This window comes from Halyomorpha halys, unplaced genomic scaffold (genome assembly GCF_000696795.3).
Source record: "Halyomorpha halys isolate HHAL.00 unplaced genomic scaffold, Hhal_1.1 Scaffold1090.1, whole genome shotgun sequence".
Classification (NCBI taxonomy): Eukaryota; Metazoa; Arthropoda; class Insecta; order Hemiptera; family Pentatomidae; genus Halyomorpha; species Halyomorpha halys.
The window spans coordinates 175,325-191,252 of record NW_027114054.1 but is presented as its reverse complement, the minus strand read 5'-3'; the positions used below and the strand labels follow the sequence as shown (position 1 = coordinate 191,252).

Genomic DNA, 15,928 nt, shown 5'->3' with positions numbered 1-15,928 from the left:
ACATATTACCATAGTACATAGGTAATAACTACTTTTATCGTTTTAATAATATGAAATTACATCTTTTAAAAAATGAGCCTTTATTGTTTAATTCTCATTGCATTTTTTTTTTTTTTAAATATTTATTTATTGCTATTTACAACTGTACATTATAATACATTTAGTAAATCTGATCTCGGTTATATTGGAGTGTTACAGGTCTGTAGAGAAACTACCCATTGGCAGCACTCTAATTCTCATTACATGAAATGTTTATTTATGTAACTATCTTTAGATTTTTGGTTTGAATTTATTTCAGGTCACAGTATCTATGGTGAAAGATTTGCTGATGAGAACTTTAAGTTGAAACATTATGGTGCTGGATGGTTATCCATGGCCAATGCTGGAAAAGACACAAATGGTTCTCAATTTTTCATCACTACAAAGAAAACACCCTGGCTGGATGGAAGACATGTTGTTTTTGGAAAAGTTATCAGTGGAATGGTAAATAGTTCCTGTATTTAATACATAAATTTATTTTTGTCAGTTTTGATTGTAATTTTAGTGCCCTATTGATTGACTTATACTCTTTGTGAAATGTTTTATTATTTTTTTGCTTACTTCTATATCCTCTGTTAGATCTGACAAATCACTTTTCCTTTAATTGATATTGATATAAAAATTTTTATTCTCAACTATTTACCATGTGATTTACTTTAAATTATATCATACCAGCTAATATTGTGTGATCGAAAGATCATTTGATTAAGACTGCTCAAGATGATAATAGATCTTGAATAAATTATTAATGTTTTTGATTACTTCTATTCATTTTGAATTTTGATTTTTCAGAATTTTTCTCGTTCTTAAAGTCTTGTTTCAGATAAAATACTCTGTTTTATTGTAATAACTGTTATTTTATGATATTGATTATTACCATGTTTATTGATGTTGTGTTTTCTTCCTAGGATATTGTAAGGAAAATTGAAAATACTAAAACAGATAGTCGTGATAGGCCAGTTAATGATGTTGTGATATCTGACTGTGGTGCTGAAGAAGTTGAGCCTTTCGCAGTTTCAAAGGAGGATGCCGATGAACATACTGAACTGTAAAATGATAATTATGAATTAATACTTAACTGTTTTTGATACTTGATGTTTGTAGATCTTTTTCTAATAAAGTATTTATAAAACTAAATAATTAAATTTGAGTTAAATGATTTAGTTTTGTCCCTTTTACCTTTTAGACTGTTAATTTTTTTAAAAATATTACTTTAGCTTAGAATTCAATCCTCTCTTTTAATTTTTTTTTTTTTTAATATATCATGCCAATCGTAACTTGTTTGAATCAGATTTTTATTATTTATTGAAATTTGGGTTTCCATGTTCCAACATTTGTACTTTTTGATTATTCTTATTCTTATTATATAGTACAGTTCATATCAATATATTTGAACGTGCAGGTTAAAATAAAAAGAACCCATTAAGTAAATTGTATGATTTGTTGGTAACATTTTAGAATTAATTTGAGATTAATTAATTTTTATTTTTATGTTCCAGGAATAATCATTGAACAAGTATTTAAATTTTGAATTCAGTTTCTGTAAATATGGTGTATTTGGTTTGAGTTTAGAAAATATGTTTTAAACATTTTTTTATTTTATTCTAATCCTTTTTCTCTATCTTTATGTTTAATTGTATTAATTATTTCTTGAATAGTTTATAATGATAAGAAAAAATAATTATTCAATACAAAATTGGATTTATTGTTAAATTTGTAATATTACTTAATTCTTAAGGAAACTTTTTTATAAATGTGGAAATTGTCATAATTTACTGTATTTGATGTGGTGTGGATTAAGTTATTGTTAAGAGGTATTTTCCTCAAAGTAATAAATATTTGTAATACGTATTTGTTTATTATATACTGAAAATGATGATTAATTATATTTGTATTATGTTTGATTATTATTTTAATCCAATACTCCTCTATACCTAATTTTCTTTTCCTTCCATCCTAGAACCAAATGGTTTTTTTTCATTTGTGATATTCTTTAGCATAGTAACTTTCTTGGCTGTATGAGACCTTTAGGTAATATTTTAGGCGGTTTTATGTTTTTAATACTTTACACACGAGTATGTTTTATTGTTTATGAAAGCATTAATAGACATTTTTTTCTTCTATATCTGATGGGCCGTTTTCTACTAGCACCCTGTACGCATCACTCATCAATTTGCAAATTAATGAATAATTATTAAACCTATTTGTCTCTAAGTAAGTAAGTAAATTTCATTTATGGTGAGTGCATTAGTCATTGCTGAATCTACAAAGCTATTACCATGAACAGAAAGTTAAATTGATAAATAGTTATTTTTTCTTTGCTACTTGGACACCCAGCTCTGACCTGGACAAACAATAATTAATTCAGGGACTCTCCTAAGTTGCATTATTGAAATAACTCCATTTTAATTTTTAAAGGAGTGGTAAACCACTAGGAATAAAATACTTTAATCTTAATCCTTAAATGCAGAATTTCAGGTAGGTTTGCAATACCTCTTCACAGAACAAATATTGAGAGAGTTTTTTTAATTAATGACATGGAGGAGTACATGAAGTTAAACAAACTTTTCATTTTCTGATATATTTCCAGGGGTATAGGTAGATACATTTCTGGGATAGATCTTAGGATTATTTTTTATTAATGATTTCATCACTCAGTTCTGTAGTCTGTATTATGATTTGATAATTGTGTTAACACCTTTTGTCTATAAATGGTTTTTTGCATATTTGATTTAATATTAAATAGAAAAATAGTGATTTCTCTTTAAATTTTATTGACACCATTATGGAATTCAATAAAGACAGATAAAATTTTCAATTCCATATTTTCATTTCTACTATCTTAAGTTGTTTTCTAGCTTCCATTTTATTACTTCTTCAAATTCACGTGTTTCTAATTCTACACCAATGAATTATTATTTTTTTTATTTAGAGTTGAATTTCTTAAATATTAAATTTCACTAGGCAGAATTTTTTTAAATGAATACTATGGGAAAAAAATGTGTTATCTTTCTATTATATTATATCATATAAAAATATGTATTTATATATGTCCGATCACGGATTGATCAGTATGCTGTGTAATGTGGCAACCCAATGTATTTGGACAGCATGAATGAATAAATTTCTTTTTCTCTTCTCCACTCCATTTTTGAGGTGAGTGTATTTATTGATTTAAAAATTGATATTGAGTTATTAATTTCTATAGAGCATATCATTGATATACAAATTTACCATTTTTGAACTTATTTTATCAGTTTTCATATCATCTCATAATAATATTGTAATAGGTTGATTCTGATTTATGGATGTAAATTGTGTTTCTTTGAAATAATTAATATACATTTTTAAACTTACCAAAAAAGTGTTTTTCCTATCACTTGATTATAGATGAAACTTCGATGGGATACATGATTTTCAAGAATAGGTTATATGCTCAATTACTACCTTTGACTAGTGGGTATTTTTGATATAACTTAAAAGATAGGGTATATTTTGCATCTAGTATGATATTTGTGTGTGATTCTACTGTATTAGATATAATTTGTAATTTACAAATATAAAACAAAAATTGTCGTAAACAAATAAGTTAACTTATTAAACAGAATTAACTTCTGCCTAGTTATCTGCTTATGGTTAAACAGTTCCTATAAGTATAGGAATAATTTAATTACTACTTAAACATTATAATAATAATTTACCAATTAAAATATATATATATTTTTTTAAATATTATTTTTATTTATTATGTTTACCTAGTTAAATATTCACTTTTAATGATTCATTAACAATACTTTTCTCTGATATAATCTCAATATTCACTTTCAGCATTAGTTATATGTAGTTTTCATATTGATTTTTTTTTTTATATTTACTTGCTACCATAGTAACTAAAAACATAGGTAAAGTGCCATTTATCAGTGTAGGAATAATTTGTTTTTCCAATGACTTCTAGTTCTGAGTTTTTCTCTGAAGAGCAATTTTATGATGATTTGACATTGAATTTAATTAAATCATTAGGTAAAGTTTTGGTTTGTTTATCATGGTTCTCTTAATAACAGTTGATTTATGTTAGGTATCTGTTATTTATCTGTAACTGTTAACTTGTAAATAACATACAAAGTCCAATATTATTATATCTATAATCTTTTACTTTGTAGAATCAAAACAGGTGTGATTGCTAACTGACACAACTTGACAACAGTAATTAAAGAATGAATTTATTTTTGTCCACATTATTCTTTTTCAGTACATTTCATAAAAAACAAAATTAATTTAGATTTTAAAATGCTATTCGGAAATCTCTCTTGTAATAAAAAAAAAAATATAGAAAACTTAACAAATAATTGGAAAAAACAAAAAATTAAAAACTTAAATTAAAATTCTCTTGAATGACTGTTCTAAGTATATCATTCTATTTTTTCATTTGGTTTGAGATTTTTCTGTCCCTTTAAATTTATATTTTCTAATTAACAAAAACGTTTTATCAAACTCGTATCTTTAGTCTGATCTTTGAATTGAAATAAATGTAGGGAAAACAAATTTATTATTAATTTCAATTGAATATTTGAATATTACAGTTATTCAGTAATCGGAACAGGTTTTTCCTTAGTATAGATGGTATTTGACATCTTGCTAGCCTAGACCGCAATAATTATTTTTAATTTTGAGGATTGGTTTGGGAGGATTTTTGTGAGAATTATATTTATTAAAAAATAAATACAAATTTTATCTGTCAAACCCACACAGACAAGTACTTACGGTGGAGTATTAAATTTTTGGATTATAAAGTCTGTCCTAGATCAATTGCTCGAAGGCTGTCTATTCAGTTCTAGTTTCATTGATTCAACATAGTGATTATTTCAAATTGTTGGAATAAATATAGGTCCATATTTAAGTATTCAAGTACATGTGCTCTATGAAAAACAATTTATCCTTAGTCTTAGTTTTTGTGATTTCTTTTAACTATTGATCTAAGGAGCTTAAAACAGAAAAATCACTTATAGATATCAATGTTAATAATATTTTTTATTGTATTGGATATAAAATATAAATATCTTTAATAGATTTTACATGTTTTATAAGATTGGATTCCTGGTGTTCATAATATTAAGCTTGATAAGAGGCAACCATGTGAGAAAGCTTCTATTATAGCCTGGGAGCAAAGACAGTGTTGTCAACTTCCCCTTGATTTGAAGAACTTTTACTTGTCTGCTGATGGATTTGAGTTAACTTATGATTTCAGATATGCAGGTTATTAAATTATGATTATAAGATTAGCAACTTATTTTGCAACTGTTACTATTAGTAAATTTTATTTTAGAAAATAATAACATTAAGAGCTATACTTATCTGCAATATTTAGGTTTACCCATGAATTGTTTCTTTAGCTTGAAGATGTAGAGTAAGCAAAGCTTCAAGTGATGCTGGCACTTCTCTGACTGCGTCAGTGGAATTAAAAGCCAGTTGAGACAGTGAAAGTTATAAAACCACAAATGCCCTGAACATGAGAGGTGATGTGGTTCATCACCAGTACTCATTGTTAAAATTTTAAAATGAATATTTTAGCCAATTATAGCCATGAGATGAAAATCTCAATATCTGATTAGGTTTTCAATAAGTTATCTATATATTCTAATTTTTTACAGTATTTATCCCTTGGTCTTTTGAAATTCAATCAAATGCTTTATATATTTTTTTAATTTACTACAGCACAGGTTTCTTTTTCATATGGGTGGTTTAGTTTCCTTCCAGACCCACATTATAATAAGAGCCCTCTATATTTATATAATTAATTTAATCCTGATTTATTCCTTAAATATTATTGAAGTTAATGAATATTTGTATTAATTTCATTTATAATTAATTGTCTGTTGGAATGCTCTCTGTGGTGCTCAATCCCTAAACAATTCACTCATAAATCCTAATTACCATTTGTAATATCAGGTGAACTTCTCTCAGTAGGCAGATTATCTATAAATTCCTTGACTGATTTGAGATGTATTTATGGATACTCTATTATTGAACAGAGTGGTGAGGCAATGCCAAGCTTAAAAGATTTGGACATTGTTAATGTTGTAGAAGGTAAACCAACTTTTGGACCCAGCAGTAAAATTTTTGAGTTAGATTACAATGATGGTGTGTCAATGGTAAGTATTTTAAACTTAATTAATAATCAAGTTGTGTACAATATATTTGTATTTTCTAAAATTTTTAATCTTATATCTTGTTCAATATACAATACTAGAGGTGTGTCGGTCAGGAGTGAATGTATTGAAAAGAACTTATTGTCAGAAAGAACTTATTTGAACTGAAAACGTCAAAATATACATGGTTACTGAGTCTGTCTGTGTAGGAAGGTGGGCCCATCTGTGCCTATTGTACTTTATTACTATGTTCTCAGATAGTTAATGCAACTTATATAATTCATGAATAGACTGCAGTTTTATTTTTTAATTACTGAAATACCTATATACTCCTCTGTTATTACATAGGTAGTTCGATACAACTTTTGTTGTAAAAATTAATAAACAAGTACATGAAAAAACTATTAAAAAAAAATTATAACAACAATAAAAACACAGTACATCCAAAATAAATCCCAAATCGTAAGCTCCCTCAAAGAATGCTATTTCATTGAGCCTACTATTTGTAGAATCAATGTGATTTGAGGAAACGGAATCCATCACAGAGTAAGTTAACATACTGAATGTTTTCCTAAAATCTTGTCTATGAATAGAGTAATAGTTTGGAATTTGACTCTGGCAAGTGACCTTGTCATACACACCTCTATTCAATACAAAACAGGACAGCTATTATACATTAATAATGATTTGATATAAATTAAATTATAGTTATGTATAATTAACTATCATCATTGCATGATAGATGTATTGAAGATATGCCTTAACATTTGTTAGCCACTAAAAGTTGTTCAATAGTTATTTGAAAGATTAAAGGCTTCAATATGAAATCTATGAACATTTCTATAGTTTATTTTATTTTTTACTTTTCACTGATGCTCTCTTTGCCTATTATTTGTAATTAGCTAAGATTTTTTTTTTTGAGGGAGGAAAGGGTATTTAATCTCCAAAATAAAAAAAATAATTTTAACTTGTTAAATCTACCTGTGGTTGCTAAAACAAATAACCATTGAAATATTCTAATCTACAGAAAACTCCAATAATAGTAATTGTATAATACTGGAATAATATAACCTTGTCAAATCCTGACATTATTCAGTTACAATTTCAACATGTTTCTATCTTTTACTACCTTTATCTAGTTCCTTGCTTCTGAACCATTGGCTGAGCAGTCTGCCTGGTAGAGTTCAGGCCTATAAGCTTGTAGGTAATTAAATAGTGCATTGATTAGTACTTTTTTAAATTTTTATCAAGGATAGTTAATATGGTCTCCCAGATGACCTCAATACTGTTTGTTCATTCATATTCTCATTGTTGTCAATGTAAAGAATTTCGGTAAAACTGAGAGTTAAGCTAGGATAGACAGGGAGTAACCAATAGGCCACCATTCTTTTGAAATTACCATAGTGCTGGGGGGAAACCAGTCTCCACACATTATTAACAAAAATGTTATACTAAAAGAGGACACTAGTCTCCTCTGACAATGAGGGAGACCAGTTCACAGTAATTGTTGGAGAAAGTGAATGAAGGTGGAAGATGGAAGGTGGAAGAAGATGGTCCAAGCAGAGACATCTTGGTAGCCTCAAAGGGGTTCAAATAGAACCTATTATCTTTTCTTGGCTGAGGTATATTAAATACTCTCAGTGAATAATTGTCGTTGCAAGTTAGAAGGTGAAAATAGCCAATTTATTAGGCTCATTCAAGAGGTCTCAGCATCTATTTACAGTTATATTAATACTACTTTATATACATTTCTACAATCTAATTATTAATTATTTGGTATTTGTCAAAATTTTACAACTTGAGGAGCATAAAACATCTAAAACCAGGGAGTGTTGGTGTGTCGAGCGGGCTCAAAATATGTGTAATTACACATTTTTTAATTCAATATTCAGACAAGATGACAACCATGTGTCGATGATAACCATCAAATTTTGGAAAACATTATATTCCTCATGCAGGTCATAAACCTCATAGCGAGTTTACCTCTTTCATTTACTATTCTTGCTTACACCAATCCAACTTTCCTTACAAAACTAGCCTTGATGATTATCCAAGATTCAGAACCATTTATAAGTATATAAAAGATGTTATTTTTCCATGACTTTCATTGCATGTTTCAAATTATTGCATTTCTAAGATACTACTAACCCAATAAAGGGATTTCTTTCTCAATAAATATCCCCAAAACTTCTATTTATGCCTAGTTGGATATAATTCCACAAATTTCAATCCTGAAATTGTTAATTTATATATTCCATTTTAAACATATGCTATTGCTAATATTTTAGGTATGCTTGGTCTATAATGATTCAAGTCATGCACAAGAGATCTGGTTTTTAGATAGAAGTCTTAATTGGTTCAAATTAGCTTATAGTTTCAGCCAATATTTTCGGATGATGTTGTACCACCATGGCTTACCTGAATGGCAATTTCTTCATGTTGGAATTGGTTTATCACCATGGTCAGAGGTAATAACTAATCAATATATAATTATTTAAATCAAATATTAAGTTAAAATTTGTATCCATAAAATAGTTTTGTTTGTGGAATATTATCTTTTCTCATCACCATAATTTAATTACTTTATTTTCTTTTTGTTTTTAATAACAATTGAAATGACACAATACAACCATGGTATGTTTACACCAAATTTGTTTAAATCAAAGATTGAGAGAAATATAGATATTTCTGAGCTAATTATATCTTATTAGAGTGGATATTTATATTTATTGGAAATGTTTCCAATTTGATGTGTCCATAAGACTTAAACTGCCTGAAAGGGCAAACAATTTGTTACTGTTTTGCAGGAAAAAAGTGCATAAAATCAATCAAATGTAATGAACAAAATAGTTTGAGAATTCACTTTCTGTTAGAACTTATCATCATAATTTAAGTATCCTCAGTCAGCCTAACATAGCTGAAATGCCTTTCAAGGTGACAAATTTACGTACAGATTAGGATGACAGATTCTTCTGAAAAATTGAATTCCCAAAGAAGTTTGTTCAATTTTCATCATCTGTCCGCAAATCATTGAAAACTTTAAAAAATTGTCTTATCTCAAAATTTTTTTTTAAGCTCCCCTGATTTAAAATTTTTTTTTTATCCTAGGCTTTCTTCATTATCATTTTCAAGGAAAAAATATGATAAGGTTTCAATGAAATTCTGCCTAGGTAGAATGCAGCTTGGCCCAATCTTCCAGGTTTCTTTAATTAATGGCCTAAAATTTCTCCTAAAATCAATTTTTACATAGCTTATGAGAGACATATTGACATATACACATCATTCAAGAATATGTGGTACCACTTCATCTATTTATTGGGGGTGATTTTGTGGTACTCCGCAATAATGTGGTGTCTCACACTGCTCTAGTAACTTTAACGGAACTGAAATTATGGTACAGTATTTTCCACCAAGAAGTCCAAAGCTCAGCCTAATTGAGTGTACCTGTGATATGATGGGAAGACATGTGAGAAAAAGTCATGTTGGATACTCCAAGAGCTCACGATAGCCCTACGAGAAGAGTGGGACAAAATACCCAAAAATTTTCTTTAAAAAATTGTTTGTATAATAAGATTCATTGAATGCTGTTAGTTAGCTATTTTTACATTTAACTTGTAATTTTTATTTTTATGTGTAAACTAATTTTTTCCTTTACATTATTTACTTTTTGCTAAGATTACTCCTTTGTTTCTTTTTATTTATTTGGCTTATATTCTTTTCTTATGATAATACCAAACTGAAATATTTCACTCAGTGTTTCAAAATGACTTTTTTCATGAAAATTTTAAGTGATGTAATATTTTTGACCAGTAGTTTATAAAGTAAAAAAAATTTAATACTGTATGTACTGAATTATTACATATTAATATTTTAACAGTTATTTTGATTTTAGCAATTGATGATAGCAATCGCTCCACACCTAGTCTCACCTGAACCAACAAAAAAAGTTGTTTCCAGAACTTCTGAACCACAAATAGATCCAAACATATTTAAAGTCCGACATAAATTATCCAAGAAAAACAAAGATAAGAAAAAGTACCTTAAATAAAAAAAAATTAAAGTAAGATAATACCTAAAAGATGAACCAACAGTAAGATGACTAGAGTAAAATCATATATATTCAATTGAAATCCAAATAAAATTTGTTTTAATGTGTTGTTGATTTAGAATAATTTTATAAAATTGTTCAAGATTTTGATGTTGGACATAAACTGATTAATACTGCAAAAGTAAGCCAAAATGTAAAGGCAATAATTGTTATTTATATTTAAGTTTTATGTGTCATTAAAGTTTATATATTATTTACACTGAATATCAATTGTAATAAACAAATTTTAGATTTTTTTCTTTCTTCTTTTTTGAATTAAATTTACTAACATAATTAAGCTTTAAACATAAATAAATGAACATTTTACTGGAATTATATATTGGTAATAATTAACATTGTATTTTTATCTTTAAAGAAAAAACACTACAAAATTTTTAAATCACTAATCCCAAACAAGCTACCCTGAGAATTACAAAAAAAAATGTCATTGTAATGTATTGTTTATGAATAATAGCCCAAGAGTAAAAAAAAAAATTCTAAGACATTAGAAATTTAACAAAAAAAAATATTTATTTTTTTTATCCCCTTTCAAAAAGGTTAATGGTACAGTTTGAATATGTCAATGGTCCCACCTGAGTTCTCCTGTTTATACTGTTCTGTAATCTCTTACGTCTATAAAAATGTTAAGTTGCAGTCTAAATGGAAATTGTGACATAGAAGATTGGATAGAAGTACAATTGACTAAATTTTGAGTCTAAATTAAATAAATATATATGCTCATTGATCATAATTTACAATTAAATTTTTTTCCAAACAAATTAAATATTTCATTAAAAAATATTTAAACTTGTTTCTGGACAGATTGTCTTTAATGGAAACAAATTAACTTTTCCATTACTGAATTTTGCTAATCTGATTAGTACTTTTCATATTAAACCTTTTTTAGAAACTGATTTTATTCTAATAAAAAAACATAAGTAATGATTAGAAGCTTTATAATTTGAATAATGAAGACATGTTTTAGTTTTAAATTAACCAATGAACATATTCTACATGGAAATAGAAAAATTAGAAAATACTTCTTTTTAACCATTATAACAAATAAAAGTTATTCTTTATTTCATCTATTTCTTTTGCAGTAGGTTATGGCTTTAAACGCTTCACTGCACCTGGTGTTTAATTGTACAGGTATTTAGAATACTCTAGTATTTAGTGTCGTGTGCTCTTTCCGTTTTCGACCGAGCGCACTTCCGGCGAACTCCAATCAACTTCCGGTTTCTGACCAGTCTCTCCGATTTTGTCCAGTCGATCCAATATGCTCGTCCTTAAGGCTGCTCTTTATTCCAGTAATTTTCTGTTTTTCGTAAGTAAAACCCTGTTATCTATGTTATATCGAGCTATTTTTGTATTGCAATTAATAAAAAATAAAATAAAAATAAATATGGGATGTCTTTTAAATAAACAACGATATACATCTGTGTATTTATTAATGCATATATCATTTTCACTTCCACGGTAACCCTACCGAAAATCGTGCATGTGATAAACATTAACAGATTCCATGCATAAAATATATTAAGTGCATTGTTTGTTTCTATGATTTCATACTGTTTATAAAATAAAAAAAAAAAAGTTTATATTAATTTTGATGAAAATCGAAAATAGTAATAAATAAAAAAAAGAAAAATGAAATAAGCAATTATGGCTGGAAAAGACATGCTTTTTTTTTTATACATACAAATAAAATTGACTAAAATGTCTCTAAGTCAAGTTTTTCTTCCTAGGGGAACTCGAATATCGATTTTTGAACTATTTCGTTAAATTCTATGTTGTAGTTCTTTACAACAGTTATATTCTGTAAGTGAGCATTTATTTCAAGCCAGAATAATAGTGTAGCACATGTTTGAATATTTTTGTTGTTTGCTCGCTCTGGCACGCATCGTTGCCTGAAAGGTAAAAGCATTTTTAACGTTAGGTCTTTCTCTGGACTGGATTAACCACTTTGCAGAAGTATCAAATGCCCCAAGTATCAATCGGTCCTGTGTACACCACACCTAACGAAGAAAATTTGTAAACATCTCTGGCTACCATCATCAAATATTTTTGCTTCGAAGAAATGTAGAAATAGTCTTACAAATTTAAGTATTTTTAAAGATTACTAACAGGAGCGTAGAACATCCTTTTACTAATATTAAAGCATGTAAAACGTGAGTTTAGGCAAATGACCTCCCCTTAATGAATATGGAATCTAATTAGAGCTTTATCTCTAAATTTGCACATTCTAAATCGAGATAAGTTAATTTATTAAAGTTGTGTTTAGTTTTTTTTATTCAAAACCTAGGCCTTCCAGGGAATTTGCTACAAGCCCGCGATGGCCTAGTACACCTCTGGTCTCTCACTAACTTGTTGGTTTATTATTCCTATTTTTAAATTTTCTGCTCCTTCTCTTTCTCTCTCATCTGACAGTAAAAAGTTTGGGTTATATTTCTCAATGGACGTGTTTCCAAGATGTTACCGTAGATAGGAGTTCTTTCTCTACTGTGGTTCCTCTATAAGCTGTCCCAAAGTTAGTAGGTTTGTCAGAAATTAACCACACTCAACGGCTTAGTGTTAGGAATACGTCTCATAGAAAATAAAATTATTTTTTGTCAAATATGCTACTATTCAAGCAAAACAGGGATATAAATGTCTGTATATATATTTGTTGTTAAGGATTTACTATATTTAATCAATATTTAACTTTTATACGTCATTGATTCATTAAATATAATTTATAAATGTTTTTATTAATTAATAATTTCTATTTTGCATCCAAAATATTATGTTTACTCGTGAAAAACGGTTAACCATATGTATATATGAAGGGTACAGATCATATTGAAAACTTTTCTATCTGATTATCTAAAAATATTAAAGGCTTGTTTGTATGTTATCATATGCTAATATTTTGGCTCTGCTGATTTCAATGGCGGTTGTGTTTGTGTCAAATTTTAATATAGGAATTCCGAATTTCAATTATTGAGGAATTCGGTCGTTAAACATGGTAACAGGGATTTTTCATGAATAGGGGTTTTCATGATGTTGTGTTAAATGTAAAATGTTTTACCATGTTAAATGTTACAAGTATACGATTGTGAGCAGCCCTATTTTAAGTCATGTTTAATGTTAAATGCATAGGAGCTTCTAGCGGATTTCCTGAGCAACTTGTTTTATAAGCTTTCCTTCCAAAACTTCATGCTATAATTTACTTCTAAGTTTTGATTGAAGTAGTTTATTACAACATGCTTAAATTGAGTGAAAAGTAAACGTTTGGCTACTGAGTGGCTTGTTGATCTTCTAGCTTGTAAGGAAGAGAATTAACATGAGCTAATTGACAATTGACATTACATTATTATTATCGTCATCCATTGCTTTATTAGTTATAAAAACATCCAAAACAATACTATAGCAATCAAAACACAAACTACGAGTAAGTAACCTAAACTAATACAACAAACAAAATGGTGACGAGCTCAGCTGGCTGTTGCGTGATCTCCATTTAACAGACCTAGTTACAGACTCTCAACCATGTTATGTGTTATTTCGTTTTAACATGGTAAAAGAAGGATATATTTCAACAATTTTAAGGAAAAGTTGTTGAAAGAATCTTCAGGAAATTTATATTCTTAAGTAAATAATGTTAATATTAAGTCAGATAAATGACTACTGGTAGAAGGTAAAACATTGTAAAAGTTTTCATTTTTGGTTTGTTTTACGACGAAACGCCTCTATTTTATCTGCTTGATTGGGTCACCGAATTAAGTTAAATCGAAAGATAACGATTATTGTACTTTAAATTCCAGGTTCGATAAGGAAACCGCACGCAAACACCGCTTTAAAGGTTGATAGTGGTTTGATGGCGTTTTTCCGTGTTATTACTTCTTGCTTCGTATCAATACACGAATATAGAGCATTAAAAACGAATAAAATTTGAAAGACTAGAATTTAGAAAGCAATCTTTAGAGTGCTTTTCAAAATCACCTTGCTAATAATTTTTCCTTCATAGAGCTTAGGTGGTACACTGGTTTTGATAAACCCTACCTAAACATCTTCCACCATTTCAAATGTCGCTCTTTCAAAAGTGATTTAATCTTTTCTTTCACCTATCTATGGTAATTAAGTAGTACAGGGCCTTGTTTTGATTTTAGGTTCTTGACGGTGGTTTTTTCAAAGGAATTGAACCGCGTCAACATTCTCGGTGAGATATATTTAAAGCAGAAATATTGAATAAAAAGTTACTCAACAATAAGCAGTTCTTCAGGTAGATTATTTTTAAAAATATAATACACAATCTTCAAGTTGTAATAAAATAAACCGCAAAACCATAAGTTTTTACTGCTTACGCTAAAAGATGTCATTTCTATTTTATTCGAAAACAATAGCAAAATAGTTGGAAAACTTTGTATGTGTGTAAAAATGTATTTACTGTGTATGTAAAAAGTTTTAAACTGTGTATACAATTACAATTGTTTGTTGCATATGCTACTGCTGACACATCTGATACTACAAATCATCTGCAACCGTATAAAATAAAACCTTTAAAAAAAATGAACCATGCTCTAATAACATCCATGAAATTATTACTTACTTCCAAATCTCTCTTCATATTTAAAATTAAAAGGTTGAAAATTGAGCTACATATTCATTAATTCGGTTTAATGAGGTCGGATTTACTGTACAGGCGTTAAGCAAGAAATTAAATTTTTTTTGGTAAATTGTTATGAATTCCTCATTATTTCTTAGATCTTTAAAAAGTGATTTTTAATAATTAATTAATGAATTTAATTTTTGATCATATTAATTATCCTTAAAATAATTGGATGGCTATTATATTACTCATATAGCAACTGTATTGTACATCGTCCATAACATCAAATAGTTCAATAATTCATTTAAAACTCTCCATCTAAAGACAGTTGAAGACATGAACGGGTGACAAAATATATGACGTTACAATATATATGAATCTCCGAAAAATTGTATTTAATGATTTTTTAATTCCTATTTTATATTGGATAAATCAATTTTAACGTCCGGAAACTGTCACAATTTAAAGTTTAAAAGAAATTGTTTTAAATACAATTTTTCACGGAATGAATACTTGATTGGGGAGTCTAATTAGAATAGGTTGATAATCTGTATAACTCCCCCCTCCCCCGTATGTCAGAAATGACCAGGTAGGGGATAAAAAAAAAAAAAAAATACACCTGTGCGGCTATAGACGATAACTCAAATATGTATTTTATAAATAATATTTTCAATTCTTTGTGACTGGAATTTATTTTTTAAATAAATCAATTTGTCACTTTAAATATCATCATTCCAACGTTTCGGGCAATTTGGCAATCCTCAAGGACAATCTAACAATTAACAGCTTATTCTACATTAATTTGTTACAATTTTAACACCACATTATTATTAACAATTTAACATACCTTAATATAAATTTATACCTCATATCCAATTATTTAAAAACGTTATGCAGGATATCAGAAGATATCCAGAAATCGTTTAAAGATTATAACGTTGATGAATACTCATTATGTTACAGACCAAACAATAAAATTAAAAATCATTATAGCGAATTGAAGGACAAAATTAATATAAAAAATCTAAATATTTGAAGATGGTCAGGGTTGCGATAAAAAATATATAA

General features: G+C 27.9%; 3 protein-coding genes across 4 annotated transcripts in view; all 3 read left to right on the top strand.

Moving 5' to 3' along the window:
• Window positions 1-1,943, top strand: part of LOC106688257 (peptidyl-prolyl cis-trans isomerase B) — a 5,087-nt gene extending 3,144 nt beyond the window's left edge. Inside the window, exons 3-5 of the mRNA XM_014432643.3 lie at window positions 299-483; window positions 948-1,087; window positions 1,539-1,943. Of these exons, the coding sequence (XP_014288129.1) occupies window positions 299-483; window positions 948-1,087; window positions 1,539-1,551 (338 nt within the window). The 3' untranslated portion in view covers window positions 1,552-1,943. The remainder of the gene's footprint in view (window positions 1-298; window positions 484-947; window positions 1,088-1,538) is intronic.
• A 2,011-nt stretch (window positions 1,944-3,954) lies between these two features.
• On the top strand, window positions 3,955-10,466 carry LOC106688248 (tubulin polyglutamylase complex subunit 2). Of its 2 annotated transcripts, XM_014432622.3 has the most exons (5): window positions 3,956-4,059; window positions 5,125-5,292; window positions 5,986-6,188; window positions 8,474-8,653; window positions 10,078-10,466. In XM_014432622.3, exons 1-5 carry the CDS (start codon window positions 3,984-3,986, stop codon window positions 10,231-10,233), a joined length of 783 nt encoding a protein of 260 aa, XP_014288108.1. In that variant the 5' UTR covers window positions 3,956-3,983; the 3' UTR covers window positions 10,234-10,466. The 2 variants fall into 2 exon arrangements, with proteins under 2 accessions (XP_066907392.1, XP_014288108.1); XM_067051291.1 differs by lacking the exon at window positions 5,125-5,292 and having other exon boundaries at window positions 3,955-4,059.
• A 1,003-nt stretch (window positions 10,467-11,469) lies between these two features.
• The window catches only part of Tsp68C (Tetraspanin 68C), a 29,597-nt gene continuing 25,138 nt past the window's right edge, over window positions 11,470-15,928 (top strand). The window contains exon 1 of the mRNA XM_014432623.3: window positions 11,470-11,596. Within this exon, the coding sequence (XP_014288109.1) occupies window positions 11,549-11,596 (48 nt within the window). The 5' untranslated portion in view covers window positions 11,470-11,548. The remainder of the gene's footprint in view (window positions 11,597-15,928) is intronic.